Raw genomic sequence first — 15,111 nt, 5'->3', positions numbered from 1 at the left:
GACAAGACGCACAACTAATCTTCTGTGGGTACCACTGATGTTTGCTCATATCTGGTTGTAATGTGTCATGTAATCTAGTTTTAGAAAATTTGTCACCTAACAGCTGTTAGTAAGAATCAGGAGATTGAGCTATGAAAGATAAAGGCCATTTAAAGTCACATGAAATGGAAACTGAGATCATCTTTTCTTCCCTGTTGTGAAGTATATTCCTGCGTAATGGCTTCTAAAATGGGAAAAGAATGAGGGCGGGACTTGAATTCGTCCTTTGGGAATTGATTGAATAGTTGTTGCTTGCTAAATGCTGTAATTTTATGAGTGACATGATGCTGGAGCAAAGGTTTGCCTAGACCTTATGTCAGTGGGCAAAATAATTGATGCTGCAAGGTATTTTTTTTTATTTTATTTTATTTATTTTTTTATGGGGGCATATGAATTAAGAACTGACAATTTTGATAATGGTCAAAAAAAAAAATTGATATAATTCATATTATGAAACGGATATTTCCGGTCCTTGATTCTGATTGGTTGAGTCGCGTTTGAAGCTGTTGTAAATTACACTACAAACATACACCTTTGTTTACTTCTGTGTGTTGTTCGGCAACCACTTTTGTTGGAACCACAACTGTTTCTGAGGAACTACATTGTTTGGTGGAAGAATACTGTTTTTATTTATATCATAACAATTTATTTGTTTTATTCTGTGAAAACTTAACACATATGGAATAACCGTTTTATAAAAGCAATAAATCCAGTGAAGCCGTGGTTTACAGTGAATTTATAACAGCTAAGGGGGTTCATCTGGAAGTCCACTGGAGATGAAACAAAAAGATAGATCCAAATGCCATCCCTCATCGCCAACCTCAATTCATTACAAACATTTAAATACTATCTATCACTCATATCAGTTACAGGGTTTTGAAAAAAAAGGGGGGTTGTGATTAAAGAATGCAGCACTTGTATTTTATTCTTACTTCTGTTTATGTAGCAGTCACGCCTCGTTTCCAGCCTTCTCGGTCTCTGTTGGAGGGACTGAGATTGTCCCTCAGTGGATGCTGAAGGTTACCGCGTGCGTAAAGCGCGCGCTCAGATGCTGCGCGGTGCTCACACTCCGCTTGGACTCAATCGGATATGGGTTGCTCCTGCTAAGTGCAGTTTAACACCTCCACAAAACCAAGAAAAGCATATTTACATACAAGTTCAGGTTCTTCTAATCGCCAAAATGAAATTTGCTCGTGGAAGTAGTCGTGTTTGCCGGTTTACAGCGGTTGTATTCACCCGTGGAGCTGTAATTGAGACAGAAGAGGAATACAGTTACAGTCGCTCGGGTGGACAAGTGTATCCGATGGAGAAAAGTGGATTTAAAATCTAAGAAACGGGATACTTCCGCTCTTTGGATGAAAGTTGCGGTTTTGAAGGTACAGCAAGGCATTTTCTCTCGTTTGTGAACTAGTTTTTTTCTGCTCGTGAATAATTAGAAAGCGTAGTAGAGCTGCTAATTATCAGATATTCACTGATGCTGACACTTTCAGAGAAAGTTTATTCCACTGCGTGGGGAAAAACAAGCATTTGTTTTAGACGAGTAAGTGTGAACTGCTGGTTGTAATCAATTAATATAACCTCCTTTCAAAGTGACAAATCTGTTGTAATTTCTCTGTGAGTACGATTATGTGTGAGCGTGCGTTTGACAGAGAGAACGAGAGAGAGGAAATAGGGTTGCAACCCATGTCTTTTATAGACATTGTCACTGTAGTTTTCAATAAATCTGAACTTAGTATAGTTTAATTTTAGAGTTTTAGTCTTGGTGTTTAGGGTCTCGCATTATATTGCTACTCTGAACACATTTTTTTTTTTTTTTGTGATCAACTTTTTTAGTATTTTACATATAACAAATAACATCATAACATCCATTCAGAATAGAACGAAAAAACAACAACAACAGACATATAATCAATTTACATATGAAGGAAAAAAATCTCTGTATACATTTGTAATTGCATCTGTTATATAGGTCAAACTGCACATGCAATTATGTTAATAAAATGTCTAATTATACATACATGCGCTAAAATCTGTCACAATATAAATAGTATGCAGTATTTAATATAGGCCTACATATACAGTGTAATTGTATATGTAGCATTCAAAATCCACTTGGCTCACAAATCTGTAATTATAAAAGATAGATAGATAGATAGATAGATAGATAGATAGATAGATAGATAGATAGATAGATAGATAGATAGATAGATTTCTTCTGTATTGATTGGAGACAGTAAAGACAGGAAACAATTGGGAGAAGAGTGGGACAGTGGGTGGCTGATGTTCAAACAGTACACTGTTTATTTGGAGTCCCGCAGTAACCATAACCATAACCATAACCATAATGTTAACCCTAACCTTTGCAGCAGATGCAAATCTCAAGCAGAGGAGTCATGTCCCCTCAGATTTTTGAGCCAATTGGATTTTGAATGCTGCTTCCAAAAGACAAAAAAAACAGCTGATTAATATTTTCTATATTTAATACATTCACACCCGCGTGATTAGATTGTTCAGTGCGTCATATCATCAGCTGCTAAATTCAGATCTGCGTTCGCTGGCTGGCGCTGAGCTAGAGACAGAGCGTTTTTACAGCACTGCGCATTATAACAAATCACACACGATGCTGTTGAGCTTATGAATGCAATGACCAATCAGAGGTGTTCAGATGAGTCATCGCTAAAATGCCGGTGTTTTCTTTACTCACTCGCTGACTGAATAGGCCTAACGTTACCTCTTTCAGTCAGAAACAACAAAGTGCAAATGTGTGTACGAATCTGTAAGATATTAATTTCAGTGTAAACAGCTTCAGTGCTTTTAATGGGAGTTTTTAAGAGTGCTTGAACTCTAGTCTGTCAGTGAAAATGTTCTCTGATAATATAAATGCTCTTTTCTCTCTTTCTGTACAATGAAAGTGTTATGATTACTAGCCAAACTTGCAATGTTTTTATTCACATTAACCTGCAATGTTAAATTCACATTAAATACAGTATATACATGGTTAATAGATTATATTATTAGGTTACTTTGACCATCGCCCACTATAGATCAACATAATCTATAAAGATGAGAATCAAGATATTTCATGCTAAAGCCTAGTTAATGCGTTTGGGAATGTTTCGAATAAAAAGGAAAAAATAAATAAAACATAAGTTCTGTTGTGTCTGCTGTGTGTCACATGATGACCCCCCACTCCCCAACTCGTGCCCCCTCAAAAATAATGAGTGCACGACGCCCCCGTTCTCAACTTTCACATAATAGCATGTACAGTATGTACACAATAATTACACTGTATCAAATGCTTTACATTTTAATCTAAAAAGGACACCCAGCATAATATAAGTTGTGACTTGAAGTTTGTTCCTTTAGACATTTTTTTTTCTTCTAATGAACAAAAACAAACTAATCTAAAGATGCATTCACATTCTGAATTGTTCTTATTGAAAATCTCATTACAAACCCAACAAACAAACACAATCACAAAAAATGAAAAAGCATCATTCAGTTGAGCTGTGATGTCTATTTCTTCCTCTGCAGGGAGTGTCAACTCTGAGACAGCTTTCATGATCAAAACTGACACTGAGAAGGCTAAAGAGGCAATTATGTGGAAAAACCAATAAGTGGTGGTCCCTTTACACAAGAGTGGGTTGTATCTGTGATGATGGTGTTTTGTATGGGTTTTTTTCCCCCATCAGAATGCATTTTACTATCATATTGAACGCTTTAAGTAATGACAAATTGCTGTTGCACATTTGTTCATTTATGCACATCTGCCGACAAGATGCTGGTCAGACCCTGAGTGATGTTACATTCGAGGTGCATCAAGGTTCAAGCGTTCTTGCCTCTGTCTTTTTCCCTTATGTATCTTTCTTATTTACATAACGTGTTAAAGCAGTGTAAAATGTCCAATGTGATGTGTTCAAATAGAATTTGCAACATGCAACAATTTGATATAAAGCCAGGCATTTATAAATCTTTTATGGTAAATACAGTTCAGCCAAAAATGAAAAATTGTAATCTCTAGGATGTCGTTCCAAACCTGTGTGACTTTCTTTCTTCAGAGGAGCACAAAATAAGATTTACATTTATTGTATGCTGCATGGGGGGGGGGGGTAGAAATCCTTTGAATCTCTTTAAGAATTACCTTGTCCCTTCTTTCTCAAAGCCATAAGAAATGATCTGTTCATGACATACAAAATCATTTGAGAAGACAAGTAGACCTCTGTTCTGAGTTTGATATCATTTATATGGCCAGAATGGGTTAATTTGTCATGAAATGCAAATTAATTGAATCCATTTCCACATTAGGGCTATAGTAAATTTGGTGCTGAGCTCACACAAATTTAGCAAAATCTGCAAAATATATAACGAAAAGCAACTGCTCACTGTGCAGTTTCCTTTTTTCTCAATTTGCAGAGACAGTATATACTACAAGCCAGTTTGTTGTGATATTTTGTGTAACACTCTCACCTCCCCGCGTCCACTTATTATTTAGCTGATACTGCTTATGTTTCTGTCTGTTTTCTTGGACATCGTACAAGTGAAACAGTAGAGAGGGAGGAGACTTCTGTCCTAGTTAGTCAAGTCACATCCAGAGTTCAAACACAGGCTTTTCAGGACAGCTGTGTGAACGATCACCCATAAATAAAGGATAGACTTTACACATTGTACCATGCGGCGCAAGGCCAGGGCCCTGTGCTTTCTAGTGAAAGCTTCTGCTCAGGTGTTCCAATAAGAAATAGATTTTTCATGCCAAAACTTAGTGGCACATGCTGTGCAATCTGGTTGATATGATAAGACACACACTAGGATACAAAACACATGACTTAAAAACATTTATTAACATTTTTTTTTGTTTTTTGTTGTAGGATCTCAGCTTGGCTTTAACCATCTGATGGAAGTCTTCACGGAATATGCCTATAATGAAAGCTTCTTTGAAAATGGATCCCGGGGCTTCAATGGCACGGAACAAGGGAGGCGGCACCAGTACAATTATTATGCCATGCTTCTCACACTGCTCATTTTCGTCATTGTCTTTGGGAACGTGCTTGTGTGTATGGCCGTTTCAAGGGAGAAAGCCCTGCAGACCACTACCAACTACCTGATAGTCAGCCTGGCTGTGGCTGATCTGCTAGTTGCCACACTCGTAATGCCATGGGTGGTTTACCTAGAAGTAGGTATCAGCGTGATTGGATGCTAAAATGGTTTAACAACCAACCATCTGTGGTTTACACTGATGCAAGGACAGGTTATTTAATTATTCTCACATGATAACACTGTAATTTATTTCGCCATCTTCTTCATAACTCATTAGAGTCAATCTGAAAAAGTGAAAGTGAAGTGACACACAGCCAAGTATGGTGACCCATACTCAGAATTCGTGCTCTGCATTTAACCCATCCAAAGTGCACACACACAGCAGTGAACACACACACACCGTGAACACACACCCGGAGCATTGGGCAGCCATTTTTGCTGCGGCGCCCGGGGAGCAGTTGGGGGTTCGGTGCCTTGCTCGGTGCCACAACTTCCCCAGCTGGGCATGAATGAACTAAGAAAAGCTGCAGGCACTGTCTTAAACCTAATTCTAGCCAATCAATTTGCAGTAGCCACCAGCAAATGTCTAATTCTAGAAAATCTGATCCTAGCCACGGGTTCAACCAAGAGAAGCCTCCCTGGTGTATGTCATTTAGCCATACATATTAGCAAAGCTATCAAATATCAAGCAAAATCCATAGGTTTGTAATGTACTTGCAGAAAATAAATGTTCTTCAGAGAATAATGCAAGCAGTTTGATTGTGTTTTCAAACTGAGCTCTGAACCATGGGACACTTCAGATGTAACACATCAAATTTACAGCATTATTATAAATCGCAGTATTAAATTAGCCTTTTTGATATCTTGTGATGTGTTGTTTTTCTCCTAAAGGGCAGTAACTGTGTTAGCTCAGGTCATCATTTATTTAGTTTGAATCATTTATACGCATGAACAGAACATTAAGGAGCGCTATTGTGAGATGGTTGAAATGTTTATTGGCTAAATAAAAATAGCTGAAAGTCCTCAACATTATTATTAGGGCCGATGAGATCATCATTCCAAATTTCCATAAACAACTTTAGAATATCTTCAGAACGTGAATGAAAATGAGTCATGAATATAACCTAATTATACTAGCAAGAAATGACCAATAAAATCAAGTGCTTTAACTTAGCTGCAGGGTTGGGCCGAACTGACAATTTAAGAAATGTTCTCCTTTCAGTTCATTAATATGAATTTGAATTGAATTGCCCCACCTCACAGTGTGTTGAATTAGAATTGATTCAACGCCTCACTTAGTCCTTCATCACCAACTACTGACATAACAATGTAACTGGTAAAAAGAGTCACTGCCACTAACAAAATTCAAGATTTCAAAAATTATTCAAATTCAATTCAAAACGTATTTGTCACATACACAGATTACTGTTCAACTAGAATGAAATTGCATTCTAATATAGTTCATTCTTTTAAAAGTGGAATACATTTCCATCCATCCACTCTTCACAACATTTGTCCTCTGGATACATTTCTTTCTATTTAAATCTTTATTCCTTTATTCAGGAGTCAAATAGAAATTTAAATGCATTCTCAGGTCAGTTCTGGATGCCGCACAGCTCTGGTTTATGGTAGCACGTTTCCATTACGAAATAAAAAACAGCTTTTAAAAAAATAAAATAGTAAGTTAATGTCTCACAATTCTGAATTTTCTTATTTGAATTGTGAAAAGCAGAGTCCAAATTGTGAGATATACTCAGAATTGCGAGTAAAAAGTCAGAATTATGAGGTAAAAAGTTGTAATTTTTAATCTGTGGTGGAAAGAAGCTTCCATCCTAATTAGCTCTTTCTGTGCACAGCAATTTTATAAAGTTTCTGTTTCTCTACACAGTACATGCTTGTTCTACAGACCTCCCTCTCCATCTGTTAGTTCAAGGACATGTTTTGATCACTAGCGATGTCTGAGAATGATAGCGGTGAGGCTCATTTCATCTAAGTTTAGAGATATGGTGATGAACTGATTCAGACAACTCACAGCCGCTTTCATTAGAGGTGTCAAATAACTCTTTAATCAATGACAGCGATGCAAACTCTAGGCAGGGACCTAAGACCATCAAGAGGTTTCTGAGTCCCTCGGCTTGCCTGAGGACACACATTAATCAGAGGCAGCTCAGAAAGCTCTGCCAGCCAACTCAGGAGATGCGAACTGTGGATGAGGCTGACCTGTGCTATATTGCTTCTTTCAGACCAGTTTTATCGCATAAACCAGAGAAAATGCCAATATTTTATTGGTTTAAACATTATTATAGTGGCTAAAGCTGTTGCAAATTGACTCCCACAGACTTGCAGACGAGAAAGACAGGTGGTTGTGGTGTTACTATGGATATTTAGAATCCAACAATATTAGTAATATGCAATGCTTGCCAGAGTGTTTCTGGCAAGTAACTAACTATTGCCCATTTGCAAGCAAACATTGTAGGTTTGCATTCAAGACGCATTCTACAATTAGCAGAGCATTTAGTTGTCCATTTCTGTCCTCCCAGGTGGTGGGAGAGTGGCGGTTCAGCACAATCCATTGTGACATCTTTGTCACCCTGGACGTGATGATGTGTACAGCGAGCATACTCAATCTATGTGCCATCAGTATCGACAGGTAGGTGTTTCTACACTGCCATTATAAGAGTGGTCTAATGCTGACGGAGACATAATTTTGTGGCTTAGCTCAAAAGAGGGACCAACTCAGCTTTCGCACACCTGAAAATAAACCAGATTTGATGCTGAGGTTGTTGTTGTATGTAGACGACAACAACTTCATTGTACATTGTCACTTACAATGTCACATGAGCTCAGAATAGTAAGAAATACTTGTGAGATCAATAGCGGATCATACTAAATGTCTCTCTATTTATATAGTAAGTAATCAGATACTAAAATGAAAGTCTTAAAAGGATTACAGAGGTCATGGGATTGGGAAGCACTGATATGTGGTTCTATACTGTTCATCATAGGTCACATGATTGCAGGTATATTTGGAAAATTGTGTGCAGAGGCATGTAGGAATAGGATACAGATCATATAATGCCTGTAAGATAACAACAAATCCATTTTTGTCTTGTATCTCCCACAGGTACACAGCTGTAGCCATGCCTATGTTGTACAACACACGCTACAGCTCCAAGAGGAGGGTCACAGTCATGATTTCTGTTGTCTGGATTCTGTCTTTTGCGATATCATGTCCACTGCTGTTTGGACTCAATAATACTGGTAAATATGGGTGAAAAAATATTCACTAACTAGATGGCAGGCCAACACTATTTGCTAGTTCAGGGTCAGTACGAATTTTCAGCAAGGATGCATTGAGTTGATCAAAAGTGACAGTAAAGACATTTACAGTGTAATGGTACCAAAGATTTCTATGTCAAATAAATGCTGTTCTTTGGAACTTTGTATTAATCAAAGAATCCTGAATATATAATGTTTTTTTTTTTTTTTTTACAAAAGCACAACTGTTTTCAACACTGAAAATAAGTCTTGAGCATCAAATCAGCATATTACTATGATTTCTGCGGATAATTTGACACTGAAGACTGGAGTAATTGCTGCTGAAAACTCAGCTTTGCTATCAAGTGATTAAATTACATAAAAATCTTGCTGACCCCAAACATTTGAACAGTAATATATATTACATGTTTTTAGTAGAGCTGTCAATCAATTAAACTTTGTAATCCAATGATATTCTGATTAATTAATCAAATTAAAGGCTATTCACTGCATGTATTTGTGGAGAAATGCCCTTGAATTAAAATAGAAACAATAAATTATTTTGGCAGACATTATGAAAGATAGAAAAGCCAATATACTGTTTTAAATCTGTAAGCTTATCTCTGACCTACTGTCCACTACTGTGCACTTTGTCTCACCTTATATGCATTCTGAATGCGAATTAATAACCATAAGGAATATGATAGCTAAACTCTGTGTAAGTGGATCCTCTTATCTTAAACTTGAACAAATGGCTTCTGCTTATTCATATTATTATGGCACAACAGCTTGCACTTTAAGAGCTGAATTTACAGAGTATTAGTGTCATTAACTTGCATGCACACTGGTGTTAGGGGCAGCTAAAATTAAGTTAGGTCGTCACTTCATTTAAAAGTTATTTTTGAGGAAGTCATTTAATCAGCATTCTTCTGCTTGAATGCTTGTGCTGGGAGGATGAGGTCAGGGATTTGTAGGCATGAACAAAACAAATTATAATGTAAGAGACTGGGAAGTTGAGTGTTATATTCCGCAGTATTTAATACAAGTATTATGTCAGCTGCTGCATTGATACCTTTATGCTTTCTCTCTGTGCCTCTTAATTTTTTAGTATATAAGTATGTATTTAGGAAAGAATTTTGAGAATTTTTTTCCACTAACTTTTTCATTATTAAAATTTAATAAGTGTTAAGTTTGTCACTTTCTGTAACATGTACAGTCATATATTACTTACCCAGACATCTGTTTTACCGGTCTAGTCAGTAAACTCCATTTTGTTTATATAATACATAATACATAAGACAATGTCACTAATTTCCACTCTATTTTTTCATTGCAGTCACTCATGACGATGCTTTGTGTGTGATCGCAAACCCTGCCTTTGTAGTGTACTCCTCTATTGTATCATTCTACGTTCCCTTCATCATAACACTGCTAGTATACGTGCAGATCTACGTGGTACTGCGAAAGAGGCGGAAACGTGTCAACACCAAACACACATGCCCAGTTACGGACATGGATATGAGCTCGACTTTAAAGGTGAGAAAAGCTGCAGGATGATGAAAGTTTCTACTTACTTGGCACTCTAGTAGAGTTTAGTGAATTGGGATTGTTAAAAACTGCAGTGTCAATGAATTTCAAAGTAATTCATCAGCACTGCAATTCCCATTAGCTGTATATCAGTAATATAGCAGTAGCAGTATATCTCTAATGAACAGTTGGATAGTAGTAAATAATAGCACATATTTTTTTAGATCTGTGATCATAGCGTGTCTAGAATGACCTTTTCCTCTTTTTTTGCTTGTATTGATTTTGCCGACATACAGCAAATTAATGTGTGCCATGCAGGAAATGGCCGCTGCTTCATTTGGCTGTTATTATAATACATGGCTAGTCTTTGCATTGTTTTACACGGAGCAACGACATCCAGGCTTTTCCATGGAGCCCATGCCGCAGCAGAATAAATTCAATATAGCATTATTTAAAGAAACTGATAGCTTATCTACCCAGTCTTAAGCTTCTGCAAGGGCATCAGTGCATTATTGAGAGCCATTTGTGGTTAGGGAGTTCTCATACTGTGTCCTGACGGCATAAGTAAACATAGCATCTCCTATCAGTGGTTTCTGTCACTGCTGTGTCTCCTCCAAAGAATTCTGATGTGAAAACAGGCTCGGATCAACATCATGTTTATTTCAGGAGAGCTTTCATTTTGAATTGCAAAACTCGTCCTTTTCCTTCTATACAGCAAGTGTCTTGTTTTCAAAATGCTGAAGTTTTGGATTTAGATCTGAAATGATCTTTAGATTGGCCACTTGTGCATTCAAAACGTATGCTTTGGAGATTGAGAATGCAAAGCTTTGGCAATCCTCAGCTAATTTAAAATGTTAAAGGATTTGGAAACTTTTCCTAGCGCATTACCTATAAACATGATCTATAAGCTGAAATTTGCATAAAATATCACTGTGACTGAATGGAATTACCAACCTTCCAGTTGCATGTTTCTATAATTGCAAATAAATTTAAACCGAACCTAGGGCAGGACAACTAATTCCTTTCTGGTCTAAATCTGTCAAAACAGTCTGGTGTCTCTCCCATGTGTTTCAGAAATGCACCCACCCTGATGATGTGAAACTCTGCACTGTGATCGTCAAGTCCAGTGGGAATTTTCCTGTGAACAACAAAAACGTGGTACAGCCAGTTTCATTTTTTCTTTCCAAATATCGCTCTTGACAGGATTCTTGAGCTTGTACCAGAAGTAATAACGACAGATGACATTTGAGAAATGACAGTGTGGCAGCAAATATTAAATGTTAATCTCTGCATCCAGTGTAGACTTCATATAAAGTTATGTTGACGGAAACAATACACTGTTCTGTTATTAAATGAGCTGTTTGATAAAGTGAACCAATTCATTTCATTATCAAAGCCTGAGCACTTCAGCACTAATTTGAACCAAAATTACTTCTTTTTCATCTTTTTTGTTAGATCTTCATAAAGGAGGTGGTAAACAATGGCGATGACATCCAGATGGATGAAATGACAAACTTAAACCCTCCGAGACAGAGGAAGCAGGATCAGTCTGGTACAAGTCAACAACACAGCAGGCTGGTTAACTCTAATCTAAGAGAGACTGACATATCACCCCCATCGCCTGAAGCCGGTGTCAAACCTGAAAGAAATGGCAACACCAGCAATATCACAAAAGGGGCCAAAGCATTTGAGATCCAGGTCTCCCCCACCGGCAAAACACAGACATCGGTCAAGACACTTAACAAACGCAAAATCTCCCAGCAGAAGGAGAAGAAGGCTACTCAAATGTTAGCTATTGTCCTTGGTAAGTGTTGCTTTAAAGTACTTTAATGGTGAAGTGTATGTTTTTTTTTTTTTGACGTTAAAATGCTTGAAGGTAAACATTTTTGGTTGATTTGCTCATAAGTGTAAACACTGTGGCACTTTCAAAACATTGCTTTGTATTTCGTCATAACAACCAGCAGGGTTGCCAGATCTGTGTAACAAAAACTAGTCCAATGGCCAATCAAAACTAGGTCAATGACCCTAGCCCAAATATCATATATGCTACTCCCATACCTAAAATGTATATTTTACAATCACTGTTATGCATTTGTAGATCACTATATAGTAGCAATCATAAACACAGTTAGTCTTTGTAAAGGACTACCATTGTCCCTCCCTGTAAACTGTTAAGATCTAGCACAGTTAAATAATCGGTCAAATCTTTAACCGACAGAGAAAAAACAGTATCCCACAGCAACATTTGAAAAGTAGCCAAATTTTGAGGGAAGACTCTAGACTAAGCAAATTACCCACTTCAGATTTAGCTATACTGTTTGATTTCATTTAACTGAATATTGTACATATGCACCCCTGAATGAAATATTTTATATAGGTTCTCAACTCAGTTTCTTAACATTTCCCACCCAAACTGAATTATTACCTCTGTGTGCTTTATTTTCAGGTGTATTTATCATCTGCTGGCTGCCGTTCTTCATCACGCACATTGTGAACACCTACTGCCAAGTCCCTCCTGAACTCTACACTGCCTTTACGTGGCTGGGCTATGTGAACAGTGCCGTAAATCCCATCATATACACTACTTTCAACATTGAGTTTCGCAAAGCTTTCATTAAGATTTTACACTGTTGAAAGAGAGCCCACTTCCCCGGAGCAGAAGGGATAGAAATGATACTGTACCTCATCTGCAGTGGACACACTGTAAAACTTCAAATGAAGATTTTAAATTGGATCCCATGTGGACTATGGCCTGGGGGCTACATCTCTTGCATTTCATAGAGATTAAAACTAAAGGAATGTATATAAATTGTATGTATTATAAAAATTATTTTGTTCCAAGATCATATCGCTCAGAAAAGAAAAGAAAAACACATATAAAATCCCTGGGGGAGATGGGGCTTAAAGCAGTATTTTCAGCACAGACAAAAACGCTTGTTTGGAATTGCTTCAAGCAATGACTTTGCTTATCTGTTTGTCAGTATTATTATTATTTTGACTATTTGCTCAAAACCTAAATGTAACTAGGTGGAAACAGCGTTTTAAATCATAGTACATACTGTGATACAAAAAGATGCTTTGTAGTAACCAATAGGCCATGCATTGCATGGAGGTTGTAATTTATTTGATGAAAAGCCTATTTATGCCAGTCATGTCTGCAATGTTATGTCCCACGTTTATAATGTTTGTTAGATGTTCTCTCAGAAAACTAACAGCAGGCAGAAACCTTAAATAATACATTCAGCAAGTCTGTAATCAACAAATTTTTTGTACCAATATCAAAGCATTTGTGCCATGTCTACAGCAAAGTGGATTTAACATAAAAAAGCAGAGAAAACAAATACAGTTTTACTAAAATGCTGTGATTTTCAAAAAAAAAAAAACCTTGAACGTCATTCGTCAGCCTTCCTGGTGGAAGCATTAACCATTGCAGCTCTTTGTTTTGGCCTTGAGGAGGTAAAGATAATACTGATGGAGTGAAAAGGGAGGATAAGGACGAACTGCATGCAGTCCCTGAGGTAATGAGTGTACATTTACATTTTGATTTTTTACTATTTATTATGTTTTATATACGTAGCTTTTCATGCTTTATATGACACACTTTGAATGTGATGGGCCTGCCGTTGCATTGTAATGCATGTTCTCATAAGATGTATGTTGCACAATGATATAAGCTTATGAATAAAGTTATTGTGCACTGACTGTTTGACGTATCATGACAGCTGTTTTTAGTGATACAACCCAACAAAATCTGCTATCTGAACTCAATCTCTTGGTTTATCACTGTAAACCCTGGAAGAATTATAGGAACAGACTTTCCTGCAAACTTCATGGAGCAAAAGAACACTGGAGCCATAAAACAAAGTTTTCAGTCCCTGGCCTGAGGGCTGACTCAACTGATGTGGCACAGAGCGTTTGTTTTGAATGCAAGTTCTGTGGACAACACAATGACATTAGCCCCATGGCAACCATCTGTGGACACAGCTGATGATCAACACGCTGCTTTTTGCTTGCTACGCATTTAGGCTACTGCTAAACTCTTGGCTAAACAAAGGTTGTGTGGTTTAGATGTAGTTTTTGTTGTCAGAATCCATATAAGAATTCAAAATCCCTGGAAAAGACATATTTAAGGGATAGTTCACCTAAAAAAAAATCCTCATAGAGTCATAGATCAATATGACTGTTTCTTCAGATGAACACAGGGATTTTTAGAAAAATAATCCATCTCTTAGTCCAAAGCTGAGGTTCAAAAACCACACAAAGTGAAAATAAGAATGAATTAATGTCTTCTGAAGCTAAATGATAGGCCAACTGCTATATGTGTGTATTTGTTTGACCGTTGGGTAAGCAGTTTATAGTTAAAAAAAAAAAAAGTAAAATACAAATTTTCTTTTATAGATTCATCAGCTGGGGTCATATGCATTACCATTATGCATTACCAAGTTCAAGTGTCCCGTACAATTGGGTTATATGGACTTCTGTAATAAGTTCATGTTCATCTGTAATAAGAAAGTCATATGCTGTACATATGGTATGGCATAAATAATGAGAACGTTTTCATTTTTGGATGGAGTATCCTATTAAGGTCCCAAGCATTTAACTGGCTTACAACCATCCTGAGCCGTGACATAAAAAGGCAGCAGAAAGAGAAAACTCTGCAAAATGTTTTTCATCAGAATACCCAGCTCTTGAATGGCTGTTAATAGAGAAATATTATGGTGCAGTTACAGTATCTGCCAGCAGGGGTGAACTGCTGATTCTCCATTTTTTACATTTTCCAACATTAAGTCTTGAATATTATTTTAGTTACATACTTGGTAAAATGCAAATACTTACCAATACTACATAATACTTTGGTATTGGTGGAATATATATATCACAAATGCATCACAAATGAAATTATAGTATGTAAGGTAAAGTGACACATTATAAATCATCAGCTGTGTTGATCGTGAAGCACAGATCACTGTCAAAACTCTCAGGGCCAGGCAGTGACGGCCTTAAGATGAAATTAAACCTGTGGTGTTCGACCCTCAACACCAGGGATGTGTAGGGCACTAGTCAATTTATTTCACATTTGCAAATAAAATCTGTCAAGAACATTTTTCACCTCTTGTCTGCATTGCAATCACTAATGCGGGTGGATGTGAAAGTGCTGCATGTGAATAATGATTTTGCTCTGAAAAATGAGAGACACTTGAGCAAAGTAAACTTCACACTTGGCTTTTCAACAGAAACAGATTAAGAACCTAA

At 37.1% G+C, this 15,111-nt stretch overlaps 1 protein-coding gene across 1 annotated transcript; it reads left to right on the top strand.

Moving 5' to 3' along the window:
- The first annotated feature begins 941 nt into the window (after positions 1–941).
- Positions 942–14,091, top strand: drd2a (dopamine receptor D2a). Its single transcript, XM_042739456.1, has 8 exons — positions 942–1,415; positions 4,905–5,209; positions 7,614–7,723; positions 8,198–8,334; positions 9,668–9,867; positions 10,933–11,016; positions 11,314–11,662; positions 12,305–14,091. The coding sequence occupies exons 2-8, from the start codon at positions 4,931–4,933 to the stop codon at positions 12,490–12,492; spliced, it is 1,347 nt and encodes a 448-aa protein (XP_042595390.1). The 5' UTR covers positions 942–1,415; positions 4,905–4,930; the 3' UTR covers positions 12,493–14,091.
- Positions 14,092–15,111: the final 1,020 nt, after the last annotated feature.

Source organism: Cyprinus carpio, chromosome B15, assembly GCF_018340385.1.
Source record: "Cyprinus carpio isolate SPL01 chromosome B15, ASM1834038v1, whole genome shotgun sequence".
NCBI classification, from domain to species: Eukaryota; Metazoa; Chordata; class Actinopteri; order Cypriniformes; family Cyprinidae; genus Cyprinus; species Cyprinus carpio.
Note: the sequence above shows the minus strand (reverse complement) of the source record. Positions and strands in the feature narration are given on the sequence as shown.